This window comes from Protopterus annectens, chromosome 14.part0 (assembly GCF_019279795.1).
Source record: "Protopterus annectens isolate FY-2018-M chromosome 14.part0, PAN1.0, whole genome shotgun sequence".
NCBI classification, from domain to species: Eukaryota; Metazoa; Chordata; order Ceratodontiformes; family Protopteridae; genus Protopterus; species Protopterus annectens.
The window spans coordinates 367665034-367683682 of NC_056748.1; the positions used below are offsets into that span (position 1 = coordinate 367665034).

Sequence of the window (18649 nt, forward strand, 5' to 3'; positions counted from 1 at the left end):
TACCAGATAATGTCAAAGCTAAATTACTAGATGCACCTCTGCAAAAAGATGTATTGTTTGGTGTTAAAGCTGATGAGGTATTAAAGAAAATGGAGGAAAAGGCAAAATCAATGCAAACAGTGAAAGATTTCCTACAGGTACAACCTCCACGTTTCAGTAGAAATTGGCCTTCAAAAAATTGGTCCTTTCCAACCACGGACAGACCCCAAAGAGGTAGATACAGGCGCCCGAGGGGTAGAGGGCAATCTCAAGGATCGTTTAGAGGCAGGCAATGGCAAGCACCTACTCAAAGAGGTGGTGAGGATAGTTCACAGCCATTCAGAAAGCAGAACCAATGACTTTCCCCTTTGCATGCCAAACAAGGCTCAAATGGCAGCACCTTTAGGCGGAAAACTGGCATTATTTTCGAAAAATTGGCATATTGTCACAAAAGACAAATGGATCCTGGACATTATAGACAGAGGCTACAGATTCCACTTTCACACCCTTCCAAAAATGAGAGGCATGCCAAACCTGCCACACAATCAAAGGGCACAGGCACAAAAACAAATTTCAGATCTCATGGACATGAAAGCTATTCAAGAGGTACCTGCACAAGAACAGGGTCAAGGTTTTTATTCCAGACTATTCCTGGTACCAAGGAAGGGCAAAGATTGGAGACCTATTTTGGACCTATCAATCCTAAACACATTTTTACTCGTGCCAAAATTCAAGATGCTCACATTACAGCAGCTTCTTCCCATGCTGGGCAAGGAGTCTTGGCTGGTAACATTGGACCTCAAGGAGGCATACCTGCATGTCCCAATCAGACAAGATTGCAGAAGATACCTCAGATTTCTTGCAGGTTCAACACATTATCAATTCTCTGCATTGCCCTTTGGCTTATCTACTGCGCCCAGAGTGTTCACGAAATGACTGGCATCAGTAATTGCCTACTGCAGACTTCAAGGGATACAAATATACCCATATTTGGACGACTGCCTGATCTAAGCAGACAGCAAGCACATACTTCTGAAACATCTGGCGTTTGTAATAATGTTGTTGAATTCTCTGGGATACGCAGTCAACAAAAAGAAATCAAGGCTAATACCCTCTCAAACAATAATTTTCATGGGTGCCAGCTTGGATACCAACACCCAGACGGCCTACCTCACGCCAGAGAAACAAGGGCAACTAACTCAATACTTCAGAAAACTGGCAACTTTCACCAGGCTGACTGCAAGGAAAATCCTGCAGGCTCTGGGATTCATGGCATCTTGCATCCTACTAATCCCATGTGCAAAGATGCATATGAGGAAACTTCAGTGGTACCTAAAAAACCTATGGTCTCAACACAGCCACAGTTTGGAAACAATAATACCACTGATTCCATGTCTTCAAAAGGAATTTCTGTGGTGGACTCAAGCATGCCAAAGAAACACAGGTCTCCCATTCTGCAAGCCTCAAGCAAATCAAGTCATCACAACAGACGCCTTGGACTACGCCTGGGGGGTGCACATGACAGATCGGTGCATTCAGGGCAAATGGTCCCAAAAAGAAAAGCACCTACACATCAATCAAAAGGAAATGCTAGCAGTAATAAATGCTATTATAGCTTTCAAAGGCCTACTGCATCCAGGCCAGCTATTGATGAGGACAGACAACACCACAGTAATATGGTACATAAACAAACAGGGAGGAACCCATTCATACCCCCTATGCAGGCTAGCCATGTCTCTTTGGAACATGGCTCTGGAATTACAAATCGAACTTCAAGCACAGTACCTGCCAGGCAAGGAAAACACACTGGCAGACAACCTAAGCAGAAATATGACAGATCCACACGAATGGAAGTTGCATCCTCAAGTTTTTACAAAGATAATTCAAGCATGGAGAAGGCCAGATATAGATCTCTTTGCCTCCCACAGAAATCACCAATTGGAAAAATTCTGCTCAAGGACCTTTCATCCACAGGCCTGGAAAGTGGACACACTCTCTTTCAGTTGGACAACAATGACAGTTTATGCCTTTCCACCTCTTCCTCTGCTGCCCAAAGTTCTATTAAAAACCAGAGCAGACAGACCAAAGATGATTCTCATTGCTCCAGACTGGCCAAGACAACACTGGTACCCACTCCTGAGGAGCCTCACGCATTCCCCACCATGGATCCTGCCTCTAATGCCTCTTCTACTGACTCAGCACAACTTCAAAACTCTTCACAGTCAGCTGAAAACACTCAATCTAGCCGCATGGAAGATTCCTTAAAATCACAACAGACCCTACTCTCCAAGGAGATGCAGGATGTCATTTTGGAGGCCAGAAGACCTTCTACTAGAAAAGCCTACTCCGTAAAATGGAAAACTGTTTTGTGCCTGGAATGAGAAAAAGGACCAGAATCCTGCAATACTGAATTTACCTCAAATATTACAGTACCTAGCTGAGATGCTAAGCAGTGGACTTTCATTCTCCTCCATCAAAATCCATGCCTCAGCCATTTCTGCAGAATACAACACTGATCCTCCTTTATTCTCTCACCCTGTCTTAAGACAGTTCCTCAGAGGGGTTAAGATTATAAAACCCCCAAGGAAACAACCAGTACCTGCCTGGGACCTCAATTTCATTCTAGAAAAACTGACCTTGCTGCCTCTTGAGCCAGCTGCTTCAACAGAACTGCAATATTTGTCCTGGAAAACAGCCTTCCTGCTGGCTATCACCTCAGCTTGCAGAGTTTCGGAACTACAAGCCCTCATGGCTGTGCAGCTTTTCATCATTTTCCATCAGGACAGAGTTTCCTTACAAACCAATCCTTCCTTTATGCCAAAGGTAGTATCCAGGGTACCTTTGAATCAGGCTATCCACTTACCAACCTTTTACCCTAATCCTCAAAACAAAGGGGAGAGACTACTACATTCCTTGGACATTCACAGACAGCTACGTTATTATTTGGACAGAACAAAGCCTTTCAGAAAATCAGAGCAACTCTTTGTGTCCTATGCTACAGGAGCTCAAGGGAAGCCTATTTCCAAACAGACAATCTCAAAATGGATAGCCCACTGCATACGCTTTTGTTACTCTTTTCATGGTAAAACTGTACCTGCAGGCATCAGATCTCACTCCACAAGGGCCACAGCTACCTCTTCAGCTTTCCTCAGGGGGGTTCCTACCAAAGATATTTTGGAAGCTGCCACTTGGAGTTCTGTACATACTTTCTCCAAGCACCATCACCTACCATTATACTCCAAATCTAGAGCAGGCTTTGCCACTGGAGTCTTGCAGGGCATCCTGGCTCCTCCCAGTTCCACCTAGTGCCTACCACCCCTTTTTTAGCTTTGGGATTCTACCCATCTGTTATGACTGCAGCTGTATGCACGATGAACATAGTACAGTTTTGTACCTACCATAAATGTAGATGTTCGAGTGCTAATACATCTGCAGTCCAGGTTTCCCTCCCTCCTTCCCCTCTTGGGACAGGCCTAATGGCTAACACCTCCTCATACAACCTGATTGGGATATTCTTTTATGGTGTATTTGCTTGCAACTACTGTTTTTTGATTATATTGCATTGCATTATTGCATAAATTTATGTATTGCCTTCCTTCTGGGGGCACCTGACATCTGGGGCAAGAAATCTGAAGAAAATGGCGTCGGCTGGTTCTTATACCCCTGTCGCACTGATGTCAGGGAAGAAGCGACGACATCCGACGCCGGACCTAGACTTTGGAATTTGGCAGACTGAGTACCCGCCTGACGGCAGGAAAACCCATCTGTTATGACTGGAGCTGTATTAGCACTCGAACATATACATTTATGGTAGGTACAAAACTGTACTTTCTCCTTGCTTCTGTTTGGGTTGTCTCTGGGCACTACAGTTTCATCCCACTTCCCAAAAAAACGTGGGGTTAATTGTAATTTCTCTTGCCCTTGTGGATTGGTCTGTGACCGTCAGTTCACTTGTATGGTTAATAAATAAATAAACTAACTAAAATTCCCACTGATCAAGTTAACTAAAATTCTCACTTATCTAGTACTACTAATCAAGGGTCCCATTTGATGAGTAGCAGTCACTGAGGAGTAGTAGTGCATCTTGTTGCTGGCCAGATTTTACTGTAGTGACAATGCATGAACAGAATAAGGTTAAAGATTTGGTTTAATATATTTTTTACTAGTTTATTTTCTCTGTACTTGTGCCTCCCTCTGCTGAAGCACTTGTTTTGGGTTTTATATTTTTAATTTTTTTCTTTGCGTCGTCTTGAATTCATTTTAGTGTTTCTTAATAGGTCTACTAAAGTGTGTAGATTTTTTGTGTCTTTGGTTGTTTTGATGCAGGTAGTAGCTTGAGGTGAGGCTTTTATTCATTTGGATACTCAATGTATCTGTTGTGAATATTAGAGCCGGAAAGAAAATTGGTTCTTGTCGCTTGATTTTTGACTCTGAAGATGAATATGCTGATGGGGATGGGAGTCCTCACTGGGAAAAAGCCAGTGGATCTGTCAAATCACACACACACTCCAGTCCTTGAACCACAAGTACTTGTATGACTATATGAAGAGAGACGTGATGAAGCTGTCAATTCTGGGCACGTATGAGCCTACCATTAATACAGCATTTTACTATCTCCAAGGATGATGCTACAGTATGTGCAAGAAATAATTAACTTCAATAATTGGATTAGTTTTTGGTTTGAAGGGAAGTCGAATATTTCTTGGCCTGGAAGAATATGATTGACCGACCATGCTGCTTCGCCAGTATTGGCCTGCACTTGTCCCTTGTAGGCTTTGAATATTATCAAAGACGCCGTCCACACCCATAGTGAGTTCTTACACATTGCCAGCCAGTTATGCTTAACATAACAGAACAAGCAGAGGAAAATATAAAGGTGTTACTGAACACTTGCTAGGAGCTTAAGCAAGAAACTCCACTCCCTGTAAGCCCTTCTCACAGTGGAGGACATAAACATCTGTGTAGTGACTGAGACATGGTTTAGAATGGCAGTGCTTGGGCTGTGCAGGGTTATGCCTTCCATACTTAAACCAGCTTCTGTACAGGAAGGGAAAAAGTTGAAGGTGTCTCGGTTTTCATTTAGAAGAGACTCTGATTAAGGCTGGTAAAGTAGCATGATGCATTATAGTGTCATGTCCACCTCACCATCAGAAAGGTCCCTTACCACATACTGACTAGCTGTAGAACTCCCTTTATGATCCAAGAAAGCCACAATGCCTGTCTACAAGAACTGGAGTCGCTCAGTATTAACTCCATTCCATTTTTTCCTGGGTGATTTTAACACTGGGGAAACTTAATACTACTAAACTTGTACCACTCGTGCATAAGCACAGAGATTCCAGGTCTTTAATGCAAATGCCATGGAACAGTTAGTACCCCGTAGTGGGAAACATCATCTTAGACCCTGACCTTACTAATTTGTCTTGCACCATCCCTCGCAAATCATAGTCACTTGTTAGGTGTGACCGTAAAGCTGTCTCCTTCAAAATAAAATTCAAACCAGGAACCACTTCCACCCCTTGTACATTTAGGAATGTTTCCAAAACAAGCTACTTCTAAGTGATACATTGGCAAGTTCAAATTCTCACCAATCCCAGGTAACTACTAAGTACATAGAAACATACACCGCTAAACTATGCCAGCATGTAAACATCTGCATAGATGCAGCTTTACCTGATAAGAAAAAGCAAAAGGCAAACTACAAATATAACCTCCGTGATAGAATATTAGTATTAGCCAGCATTACAATAAGAAGAGAATTTTGGCTAAAACTAAGAAGAGAATTTTGGCTAAAACTAAGAAGAGAATTTTGGCTAAAACTAAGAAGAGAATTTTGGCTAAAACTAAGAAGAGAATTTTGGCTAAAACTAAGAAGAGAATTTTGGCTAAAACTAAGAAAAGCAATACCTAGAAATGATAGAGCTCTCATCATTAAATTAAACAAGCAACAGATACTTAATGAAATCTGTGAAAGCCAGGTTTGAGGCAAAAAAAATGGTCACCGAAGCAAAGAAACTGTAAGGTCTTTTTAGGTATATTCATAATCTCAAGAGCACAATGAAACAATGCACTGAGCTGGTTGCAAACAATGATCTGATGTCTTTTTCTGTAGGAGTCAACAGACCCAACTAGATCCAACCTCTGTGCTTTTCTTTTAAGCTCTTCGGTCTTGGGCACAGGCTGCTCCCCTACCCATAATTCCCTTTTGTTCCCCTAATACCTCAGATCTTGTTTGCCACCTGTTTGGTCAAGATGTGTGATTCTCATTGCTAAGCTGTGAGATAAATTATTAGTTTCCATTTTTTGTCAGCCCATCTGAGTTTTTGCACACTTTATACCCTTTTAGGGTTGCTGTTAGCTTTTAAGCTGGCTCATCCAAAACGTGGGTGGTTCCCCCTGCTGATGACCTCATTGACCTGGCCATGCAGAAGGATTGTAAGGAACCCCTATGTAGTGGAACAGATTCCTAGGAAACTTGGCAAAATGCTTGTAGTCCCCAGGAATAGGTCCCATTGGAGAAATACTGTGGTGGTTGTGACAACCACTAAAAATGAGCTTTCCGAAGAGAGCACCTCTGTCTATCCCCCTAACAGGGAGTCCAGGGTTTTGGACAGGTTTAGGAAATAGACTTGTGCTTCAGCAATATTTGCAAGATGAGCTGTTTCACTCATGACTCTCTTCAAGAGGGATATGACTAAAGAACTATTTAAGTCCCTCTTGGATAATCTGTCTGCTGATGTACAAAAACTGTAAAGTCGCAGTTGTCTACCGTTCAAAGTCCATCATGTCCATGCATCTCCTTTCCAAAGCAGCTGATAAGTGGAGAGCAGTAGGCACCGGCATTGCTATTCAATAGCATGCCTGGATGTCTCTGCTACTTTTTTGGAGAGTTTTAATATGTCCTTCATCAATGCTCCATTTGCTGGTTCAACCCTTTTTTTGATCCAAGGTCAAATATACACTCACCAGAAGCAAGCAGGAGGCAGGACTCTGCGTAGGGATTCATTTTTCCAGCCCCCCCCCCCCCCAAAAGGATTTTTCCCCAAACCCAGAAGGATGGAAAGTCGCAGAGTTTTTCCCAAGACAGTTAATACTGAGAGACACCCCCCACCCCCCGGCAGAGTGGGGAATAACTTCAGTGGATGTCACCCCAGGGGCAGAAGTAGACAACATATCCCTTTACTGAGAAACCCTTTCAGTGCTCTTGAGCAGTTGCCCAACTGCCACACTCTGGAGGCAGTCAAGGTACACATATCTCTGCACCCTTATTCTTGGCTAGCCATCATTCAAGAATCTAGTGGATACAGAAGCTGTTATTCTGTAATCTTCTCCCCGCAAACAAAAAGAGAATCCTTAACATTTTACCTAGTCAGAGGGAATTAGCAGCAACAGAAGTGTCAATGCTATTAGAAAAGAGGCATCCAGTAGGTCCCATCAGGCAGCAAACATCTGGAGTTTATTTTAGATTTTTTTTGGTTCCGAAAAAGACTGGGGACCTCTATCACCCGAATCAGTTTGTGAAGTGGAGAAAGTTTTGGATGGTCATGGGTCAGTCCATTCTTCTTCTGAGGAAGGATGTCTAGATGTGTTATTGATATATCTTCAGAATGCCTACTACCATGTCAAGATAGTGTGGCGGTCCAGGATATTTTTCCATTTCTAGCCAAGATCCAGTCACTTCCAACTATGAGCACTGACCTTTGATCTCACCACAGCCTCCAGAGTGTTCACCAAATGCATGGTAGTAGTGGCACTATATCTAAGGCTGCAAGGGTTCAAGATGGTCCCCTATTTAGGTTACTGGCTCCTTACTACACGTGTGAAGGATCTACTTATGCAATGCAGGGACTTGTTAGCTGTTAGCTCCATACTTTGGAATTACTATAAACGTAAGCGTAAGTCAGCTGACAATAAAGGTCATAGGGTGCCACCTGAACACAACTTCCCAAAAGGCAAACTTCTGTAATCAAGAGTTCTCTCTCTCCATCATCAAGCTTCTGAGGTCCTATCTTCAAATCCTCCAGCAAGGCAAATTCTCAGTCTACTGGGATCCGTAGCCACTTCCATCATACTGATGCCTCAGGCAAGATATTACATAAGAGTACTGCAGTGGTCCCCATCTGTGAAATGGTCAGTGATGCATTAACCACTTTATTTTTCCATGCAGTCTGCATTAATACACTCTTTTTGGTGGTTGATCTCTTAAGTAGTCATATTGGGTATACCTTTCAGCTTTCTGCCACGATGAGCTACTGTGATTACATATGCTTCCCTTCTGGGGTGGGGGGCATTTTGAAGGGAAGATGGTTCAAGGCACATGGTCAACTAAAGAGGCCGAGCTTTAGATCAACATCTTGGTGATTGCACTACTCCTAGTGTGGCAGAGATTCCATGACTCCCTTCCCAAGAGTGTGATGCTCATCTAGACAGACAACATGGTAGTGATCTGGTATATCATTAAGCAAGGGGGAACCCATTCATATCCTTTATGCTGGGAAGCTATGAGGATATGGCAGTGGCAAATGTCTTCTGAATACTTTCTGGTGGCATTGCATATCCAAGAGAGTTCCAATGACATGGTAGACAAACTGAGTAAATCTATTCTTCTTCACAAGTGGTCCCTCAGTCAGTCCGTGGCAACTATGATTTTCAGTCACTGGTGCCAGTGTTTTCACATCCCACCTGGACACTGAGTGCAACAGCTACTTTACCCTGCTCCCCCTCAGGTTCCAATGGTGGCCAGGGATGCCAGTCTGTCTGCATCTGTTACTCGGATCTTATCTTCATCACAGAAACTGAACATGAGAAAACTTTATAAGTGCAAGTGGAAAAGGTTTTCTATCTGAGCTTCCTCCAAAGACTTGGATCCTTTTTCAGCACCCATACCATTTACTCTGGATTTTCTGGTGCTGGTGTTCAAGGAAGGTGCTAGTTTTTTTTTTTTATATAATTAAGGTTCATCAAGATGATATATCCATCTTTCATGTGGGAGAAAAACTAAAATCTGTTGCTTCTCTGAAAATTTCTAAGGCATTTTTTTAAAAAGAGCCCTTATCAGAGACCTAGTTCATCCTTGGGATATTATTGTGATGCGGCAGGCCCTAACCAGACCTGTGAACCAGCAACTTCAGCAGAACTGAAATTTCTGTCTTGGAAAATGTTCCTAGTGGACATTAAATAAGCTAAGAGAATCTCTGAGCTACATCCCTTGTCTTGCAAACCTCCCTACTTGATTTTTCATAAGGATAGGCTATCCCTTCAGACTAATGTACATTTTTTCCCTAAATTAGTCTTGGAAGCTAATCTTAACCAGTTGATTAACCTACTGGTTTTCTTTCCAACTTTTCTCTAATAAAGGGAAATGTACTTAATACTGGATTTTTGATCACCATCAATTTAGGTTTTACCTGCATTGTACCAAGGACATTTGAAAAACAGGCCAGCTTTTTCTTTCCTTTTCAAAGACTAAATTAGGCCAGCACATTTCTAAATTTACTTTATCGACAAAAGCAGCACTACTAAGTAATGCAAATACAATTCTGCTTAAAATGCTTGCGTAACAGTAGATGAGATTTGTGCTACAGCTGCTTAGTCTGCTGTTCACACCTTTGTGTCATTATAAGCTGGACATGCAATCTAAATGTCGTGCAGCCTTCGGCCATTCTTTAGAATATCTTTCCAGGAAACAACCCGGGGTTACTAGTTGCTGGAGAATTTGTCCCATCTGTTGAGTCTGACTGAAAAGACATCATCAGGTATGAAAATGATGTACTTAGAACGTCGCTAGATCTGTGTTTTCTTTCATCTGTCTCAACCTTCCCTCCCTCCGTCCCTCTTACCCAAGTTATTTAATGGTCCTCTACAGATTAAATGGACCTGACCCCAGGGTGTTATGCATTCAACCTTGAGCTGACTCCTCATGCTTCTCTTGTTTGGTAGATTTTTTTCAAAAATTTTTTGATACCTGTTCAGTGAAGTGCTGGGTTTAAGCAGGCAGACTCAATCTAAAATGTTATAGGGACAAGAAGGAATTGTGGGTAGGGGAGGAGCCTGAGCCAAGGATTCAAGAGTTTGAAAAAAGCACTGAGGTCTGATCTGACAAACCCATCTGTTGAGCCGGCAGAAGACAACACTGATTTAACTTTATTAGGCACATAACTTTCATTTAACTACACTGAGTCTGAAAGTATAGCTTACCTATTGGCATTTAAAATCAGCTCAAACTTTACACCCCCCCCCCCCCATCTGTTTGTCAAGAAATATTAATCGGCTTTCTCCTCCTAGCTATCATACAACACCAAGTCCAGAAAGCCTTATTAAAAGCAAAAAATACTGCATTGGTGGGCACTAACAATATCTCAGGATGCATCTGGAATAGTGTGAAACATGATTTAGACACCTCTAACAACACTGTTCAACCTCAGCCTCTATGCTTGCTTTGCACCAAGCAAATGGTGAATGGCAGCAGTTATTCCCCTGCAAAGAGAGAACCTTCAACAGACTTGGGCAGTTAGACTCGTAAGTCTAACCAGCCTCACATGCAAAACCATGGAAAGATTTATGAAATTAATCAGGGCATATAGAACATCCAAACATTGGCTCCATCTCCGTTTAGTTTCATCAAAGACAGGTCATGCTTGCTCAACCCGGTGGACTTTTTTGAACAGGTCACCAAAAGAAGAGACAAAGGTAAAGTTGTACACACTGCGCATTTCAGCCTGCCAAAAGCTTTTGATGCAATCCCTCAATCAGGCATAGTAGAAAAACTAAGTAAATCAAAAATAAACCCCCTACATCACCCACTGGATTGCAAACTGGCCCTCAGTAATAAGATATCTGTAAACAAAGTAGGGGAAGCTACCTCCACAAAAAGATCAGTCACAAGTGGAGTTTCCAAGGGCTTGGTGCTGGGAACTGTTCTGCTTGACATATGTTTCTGAGTAGTAAAAGTCAATACCAAAGGGCTCTGGCTAACTAAGTTTGCAGATGACTGCAAGTTAGGAGCAGTTACTGAGTCTCCAAAAAACTCAGCCATTCTACTGGCAGACTTGTCCCAAACAAATAAGTGGTGCCAGACTCATAGTCTAAAGCTAAATGCCAAAAAATACATTCACATTTCATTTGGAAAGTTTACCCTGGGGTATAACCACATTGGCATTACACCACTAAGAGTTGATCTGGTCTCTCGGGATTTTGGAACTTAAGCAGACAGTAACCTAACTTGTGACCAGCATGTGTCCACTGTGTTAAGGAATTCTTTGTGTACTACACAGCTCATAAAAAAGGAGTTTGCTTCAATGTCCAGGGATGTCATTATACCCCTTTACTTGGCCCTCATTGGGTCAGTCATTGAGTGTAATGCCCTTTTAGGGATGTATCTCTCCAAGCACATGCAACAACTTGAGTGCCCATAGAGATACCTTACAAATAGGATACAAGGCTTAAGCAACATGTCTTATATGGACAGCCTCAGAGCTCTATCACTATAATCAGTCTCTTATAAACTGTTTAGGGGTGATCAGTCCAGCATACAAGGCATCCTGTGCCCCGATACTGATGGACTTGCTTCACATCAGTGAGTCAAATGGTATCAGAAACACTTGACCCAGCGACCTAAAACTGCTGCAGCAGATTGGTATGGAGGGTCAAGTTTAACTCGCACAGGATACCGCTACTCTCGAACAGACTCCCCATCTATGTAACACAAAGCCCATCCCTTGCCACATTCAAACATAACTTGGATTAATGGATGGGAAATAGAAAATTTACCCCATGACTGCCCCTTACTCCCATTACTACTAATGGACAGAGTCATCTCCTAAAGAATTTGTCACACATGGGCCCTGTTAATATCTGTGGTATAATCCTAGTAATTAGCAATAGAGTATTAACTAAGTATAGATTTTGGAATGGGCAAGGTGAATCTAAGTACCAAAAGGCGCAGCCCAAGTTTGGAACCAAATGGGATAATTGGCTAGGCTTGAAATGGCCCATGAGGGTAGTCAGCCTAGTACTAACCTATGAACCTGTGTAGATTTTCTCTCGGGGACCTACCTTTTTATGTTTTTGTGAAGTAATTTGAATTGAAAGCATGACAAGTTAGCTGCTGCTTTGTAGCCCCTCTCTCTTCATGCATTTTGTAATTTGAAGATTTTTTTTAGGAGAATGTAAATGATTTACTTAAATCTCTCCTTAGTTTAGTTTAATCCTTTAATTTTTTTTGTAATTTCTTTAAATTCTGCTGCATTTGTGTGGGAAGGTCAGAGGAGGAAGTTTTCTTTTTTGTATGGCCAGTCCTGTTCCTTTAGGATATCTTTCCTCTCGGGGAAGGTCCTTTGAGGAGAAGAATTATGTATTTGCAGTATTTTTTCTTTCTGTTCACTGTACTTGACAGTCTGTTACAGTTGTACATGTATATCTACTCTTAAGTTTATGCATGGTGGTGGAAAAATCAATTACTGTTTTGGCAACTGCAAGTCTGTGAATTTTTATTAGGAGTTCAACATGGATATCCCTTTATTTGTTTGCTTATTTGTATATGTGAACTGGGGTAAAGGACTTGATCCATTTTAAACTTCTGCAGACTTAGCCAGGGAGGGTTCCTATTACGTGATCGAAGTTTTACAACTTTGAGTACCATATGGTCGAACCCATATGTTCGAAGTTGTAAAACTTCGAATACTTAGGGGAAAAAAAGGAAAAATGTAATAACGTAATTTACAACCCCCCCCCCCCCCCGCTCTTAAAATATACCAACTCTGAGATCGCACTACAATGTAGTAAATGGAAATTTTCCATTTCTGCACTGTACTGCATTATAGTGCAGTCTCGGAGTTGGTATATTTAAAGAGAGGGGGTGTAGGGGGGTACAGGGGGGCTTTCCCCCCTGCTTAAAAGTCGGGTACATTTTTTTCTTTCTTTTTTCATTTATTTTATTTATTTTTTTTAACATTTTCAAAGTTTTACAACTTCGACTGTATGGTGTTCGAAGTTGTAAACCTTTGACAATGTAATATGAACCCACCAGGGAGCACTGGTTAAACGACTTGCTTGAAGTCTTTCAGTAAACAAATGGAGATTGAATTGATCAAACCGTAGAGCACAGGAAACAAATTTAACAGCTGATGTATTTAAGATGCTCTAGTCTTGAGTTTTTCATGTAGCTTACAGTATCAGTGTAGATGGCACAGTAACTTAGCAGGATATAGTGTCTGAACTTTTCAGATACATACCTTGACTGTTGCCACATACAGTTTAAGTTGAGTTTAATAATGACTTATCTAATAATAATACCCATAATTTAACCAGGTAGGCTTAGTTGGATCACGGGGTGACCTGGGAGCAACGTCTTGATTGTTACACAGTAGGCAAGTGAGGGTTTGCAGAATCAAACCGTGGACCACTGGAACTATCCCTATGCACCAATTGCTAAAGGAGCAAGTCTAGAAAGGAAGCTGTTAAAAAGCGATAGTAGGATGTATAAAATATTGCATAGTTGCTATGATGCTAGAAAAGGTTGGTAAGGCAGTTTGCAAAGGAACAGTGGGAACCCATCTATTAGGTTCCCAAGTGTGCAAAAAAGTTCAGAAGGTTTATATTTTTGCTTGGAAGCATTTGTTTAGGTATTTTTACACCCACAAGCAGACTTCAGAGAATTTTTCAGGTAGATCTGGGGATGGGATATGAAAAAGGGATGAAACAAGGAGCATGTTTTTTTTTTTTTGGGGGGGGGGGGTGTAATGAGTTGGCAGGTTTTTACAATTCCCCGCAGAGTACTTCATTAGAAATGTTGAGGGAACAGATTGTTATAACTAATTAAATTCATTTAAGCTGGAAACAGTGTCTAATTGCCTTGACATAGTAAAGCCGTATTAAGTTTAATGCTGTTGGCTGCTAAAAAGCAATTACTAGAGAAATCAAAATACAAATCAACTGTAATTGAAGTACTAAACATTGTAAAGAAGATAAAAGAACTGGAAGTGGTATCTTTAGAAAAGGCAAGAAGCAAATTGCATAGAAATAAATGAAATTTCTGGAAACAATATATGCAGCATAATGTTCTGTAGGAAGGAGTGAGGTTTAAGGGAAGGCAAGAATTGAACAATTTATTTAATGTTGGAGTGAATCGTAATTGTTAAAAAGAAAACGTGTATACAACACGGAAATAAAAATGTCACTGGTTTGTTTTCTTTTCTGTTGATATGTAGGTTTGTCTCTGTGTAAATTGTGACTCAGTAAGTATGTTTAAAACAATTGCTACGTAAGGTAGTATTCTGAGAAGCTGCTGTTAGCCAAGTAGGATTTACAGCTTCCATTTTGGACACGGAAGCTGGTAGTCTTGATGAACCAGTTGATCTTTCTGTGTTGTCAGAAGATATTTGCATAATTCTGCATCACTGCTGTCTCACTACACTGATTGTTCATATTTGTGTATGTATATATATGTTCATATGTGTGTGTGTGTGTGTGTGTATTTATATATATTTATTTATTTTTATTTTTTTTTAGATCCTACTGCTGGTCCGTCTGCCTCAGATCAGAGCACCTGGTACCTGGATGAATCCACCCTTAGCGACAATATTAAGAAAACACTTCATAAGTTCTGTGGGCCCTCTCCGGTTGTGTTCAGGTATATGCTTGCCATTTTGTAAAGAAAGTAAGAATTCAGATCACTTCTGTAGTAGGGAATGCAGATATTCAACATAAGGACAACTGTTGCAACATAAATCATAATGTGGGAATTATACCAAAGGCATCTGGTCATCCAACTTGACCTCAAGGGCTGTTATATGACCCCACATAAAGACTGCTATCCCCCATGCATCAGAGTTGATCAGGAAAAACTGCTGTCCAGGAACAAGAAAGTGCAGATACCTAATTGGAAGCAATCTCTCGTCAGTCTGAACAAGCAAATAAGAGCACCAGTGAAATCCTCCAAAGCAAATTTGGAGTTCAAACTAGCCACATCTGCTAAAGACTATCACAAGGCTTTTTTCGCATATGTCCACAATCTTAAGGGAAGCACCCAGATCTGCTCAGAAGTGCTGGCCAAGGACAACCACAAACACGAACACTGTAGATATAGCTATCCTGTTGGCACACCGGTTCAGTGAAAATTTTACCCCTCTGTCCCCACATCAGTAAATCAGGACACCCCCAGCACCTGCCCCCCACTTATCTCTAGAGAGCAAGTCATCACTGCACTCTCAAAGGCAAAACAATACAGCCTCCATAGGACCAGATAACATCCCAGGCTGAATCCTACTTGAACTCGGTCAACAACTTGCAGCACCATTAGGCAACCTGTTCAACCAAAGCCTGAATACTGGCTTCATCCCAGCCAAGTGGAGGAAAGCCACAGTCATCCCTTTGCACAAAGGTGAAGCAGCCACCGATCTAGAAATTATAGACCCATCAGCCTAACTAGCCTGATCTGCAAGGCTATGGAGCGGAGTATCATGGACCTCATTAACAAGGACATTGGCAACATCCAAACACTTGATCCCACACAGTTTGGTTTTGTCAAGGGGAGGTCATGCCTGTTAAATTTAGTCGACTTCTTTGAGACAGTCACCAAAGTCATGGATGAGGTAAAGACTGCACAAACGCATACCTTGACCTGGCTAAAGCCTTCAATATTGTTCCCTATTCATGTATAATAGATAGTGTCTCAACTAGGCATCAATCTGTATGTTACCAGATGGGTAGCAAACTGGCTCACTGATAGAGCCCACCTAGCCAAAATAGGGGAAGCCATGTCAAGCAGTCGACCCATAACAAGTGGTGTAGCCCAGGGATCGCTCTTGGGGAATTTGTTGTTTGGGATATACTTTTCTGAGGTGTAGGTCAAAACCAGTAAGCTATGGCTGACCAGGTTTGCATATGACTGCAAGCTGGGTGCTGTCATCAGTTCCCCTAGTTATGTGGACATCCTCCAAGAGGGTCTCGCCCAAACATATGACTGGTGCCAGAAACATGGCCTCAAACTGAATGCCAAAAAATGCATCATCATCCCCTTTGGAGATAGTGATGTCCCCACAAATTATCACATTAATAACTAGGTCCTAAGCACGCAATCATTTGCAAGGGACTTGGGCACCCAGGTTGATAGCAAACTGACTTTTGACCACCATATTTTCTCAGTTATACGGAAAGTTTTTTACATGGCCCACTTCAATAGTAAGGGTATGTCAGACTCATAAAATCCCTGTATTCTTTCCTTATAAGACCCATTATTGAGTACAGTGCCCTTTTCGGCATGTACCTTACAAAGCACATGCAGCAGCTGGAGAGACCACAGAGGTTCCTCACCAGAGGAATCCAGAGCCTCAAACATCTACCCTACATAGGCTAAAGGCTGTGTCCCTCTACTCGGTCTCCTACAGACTCCTCAGAGGTGACCTCTGTCTGGCATACAAAGCAATCTCAGACCCCGCCTTGATGGGACTACTGCATATATGCAAGTCAAGCTCCATTCAAGTAACCCACACGCGCGACCTCAACTTGGTCTGTGACATCAATGGGACTTGTTGGCGGGATAGATTTGTGTCCCAGAAACTGCCCTTCTGTGGAATAGACTCCCTCTTCACGTCAAGCAGAGCACCTCATTAACCCTTTTAAGTGCAACCTGGATAATTGGATGGAGAGTAGAACATACACCCCTGGGATTCCACCTGTGTCCATGCTGTGGAGTGGCATAGGGTGCTGACTTGTTGGAACATGGGCAAAATTCTGGATGGGGAACAGAAAATACACCCCTGGGTTCCACCTGTGTCCGTGCTGGAGAGTGGCATAGGGTGCTGACTCATTGGAACATGGGCTAAATTCTTTGCTAGGTTAATAAGCTCCTCAGGGCCAGTAGCCTAGTAACTTCCTATGATTTACAGTTGTAGGAGAATTACCCAAGCCATCTTCAGTTTTTTTTTGCTGCTCTTCAGAAGTTCATCCATTTGTACCATCCAGGTGATATCTTTTGCCATAATAAGTATCCATTTTGGGGCTGCCTCTTTCTGTGTTTCTGTAGGGTGTGTAGCAAGGTTTCCTTTAGCTCTGTGACTTGCAGATTGTTTGGTGTCCCTGTGTCATTCTTGAGAAAGGTCACCAAGTGCCCTTGTGGCTGATTAGTGTCTTTTGTCTTTGGCCTTCACATAAGCTATCTAGATGTAAACTGTGTGCATTTTCCAGAAAGTTTGCAAAGAATACATATTTTAAGTGCTTTACTGGAGCATAAACATTTATTTCATTAGAACAAACCGCACCCTTCTTAAAAACAGTATATGTCTTCCATATGAATTTGCAGAGATGCCAAGCATGTTACGAAGATAGAAAAAAAATACTTGTGAAAGTATCCACAGGCAGAGAGCAATTGAGCCTTTGCAGTCATGTCAGTCTTACAAGGGACTGATGGCGTTGTCTTCACAGAGATCCACCAGCTCCAACATCTGCTCATTTAATATCCTTAAGTGTCTTCCCACTGGAAGCTTAACTGTAGGATATAGGACTACTAATGTCATCAGACCTCTTGAAGTTAGTCCTATGTCATAGCTAAACACTAGTTTCCAAGTGCTCACAAATTGCCCATATACATTGAGAAGTTACACTACTGTGATTAATATGCAAAATGCTTTTTGTTCAGGAGCCTAGAGGCCTTGGGTGTTTCGCAAAGGACAGTTGAGCAGATCAAGCCCTCCTAGGTTGTACCTGTTTAAACTGATGTCTACTGCATCCATCCTGACTTTACCTCACCTCCTCCGTCTTCTTTCTTCCTTCTTTAAAATCTTTATCGATGTTCCAGCCATCATGCTGGAACATATTTACAAAATGTCATGGTAGGAAACATATCTACTCCACAATCCAGAAAAAAAAGAACATGATCTTTGTTAAATGACCCCCTTTCAGTTTCAGCCTACAGTCTTCCCACACAGTGTAATCGTTTTATGCAGTTGTATAGCATGTATTTAGCACAGCCTTCGGAGCACACCTAGCATTCAGTCATAAGAGACTATCCTGTTTCATAAGCTTAAACTTAATTTAGTAGTACATTTCAGTTTTAAGTTACTTTCAGATCTCCCTCCTTTAATTAATATGACAACAGAACAAGAACAGTCCGTATGGAGCAACCCGTATATAGTATCACAGTAATCCACACGAATTTGTGTGGATTACTTTAATTAATATAAAAAAATGTAAGTAACATTTAAGGTGGACGCATCTTATTTAAGGAAATCCTTAATCCACTTCACATTCCATTAGTGTGCCTGACCATAATCTGTTCAATATATCTCAGTTTCATCAAGTTAGAGTCCTGCCCACAATTTCCTAATAACTAGATGACCTTTTAATTATCTAATAATCTTGAATCACTGGTGTAAATTGGTTCTTATCACCACCAATGTCCTTCAAACCTTTAGTCAGTACAGAGGCAAAACATGCCTAATGTTTTGTCTTGAGACATTATAGTGTTGAAAAATCCTTTGTTTTTCTCTGTTGTCATTCCCTTCCTTATGTTTTAACTTTCAGTAAAAGTCTGTGCAGTCTACCCTCCTTGCTGCTTTAGTGCAAGGTCTAGGCTTAATGTTGTATCACTGGTAACTAATCTTTACTTTTCAAAATGGGTAACTGGTACTGCATTTTTCAGGTCACTCTTCAGCTCCTCAAGAGCTCATGTTTG

The 18649-nt window shown here is 41.6% G+C and overlaps 1 protein-coding gene across 4 annotated transcripts in view; it reads left to right on the forward strand.

Annotated features, from left to right (window-relative positions):
* The window catches only part of ZSWIM8 (zinc finger SWIM-type containing 8), a 2719879-nt gene that overhangs the window by 690351 nt on the left and 2010879 nt on the right, over positions 1-18649 (forward strand). For all 4 annotated transcript variants that reach the window (XM_044056095.1, XM_044056097.1, XM_044056096.1 and 1 more), the window contains exon 7: positions 14488-14608. In XM_044056095.1, coding sequence (XP_043912030.1) covers positions 14488-14608 — 121 coding nt within the window. The remainder of the gene's footprint in view (positions 1-14487; positions 14609-18649) is intronic.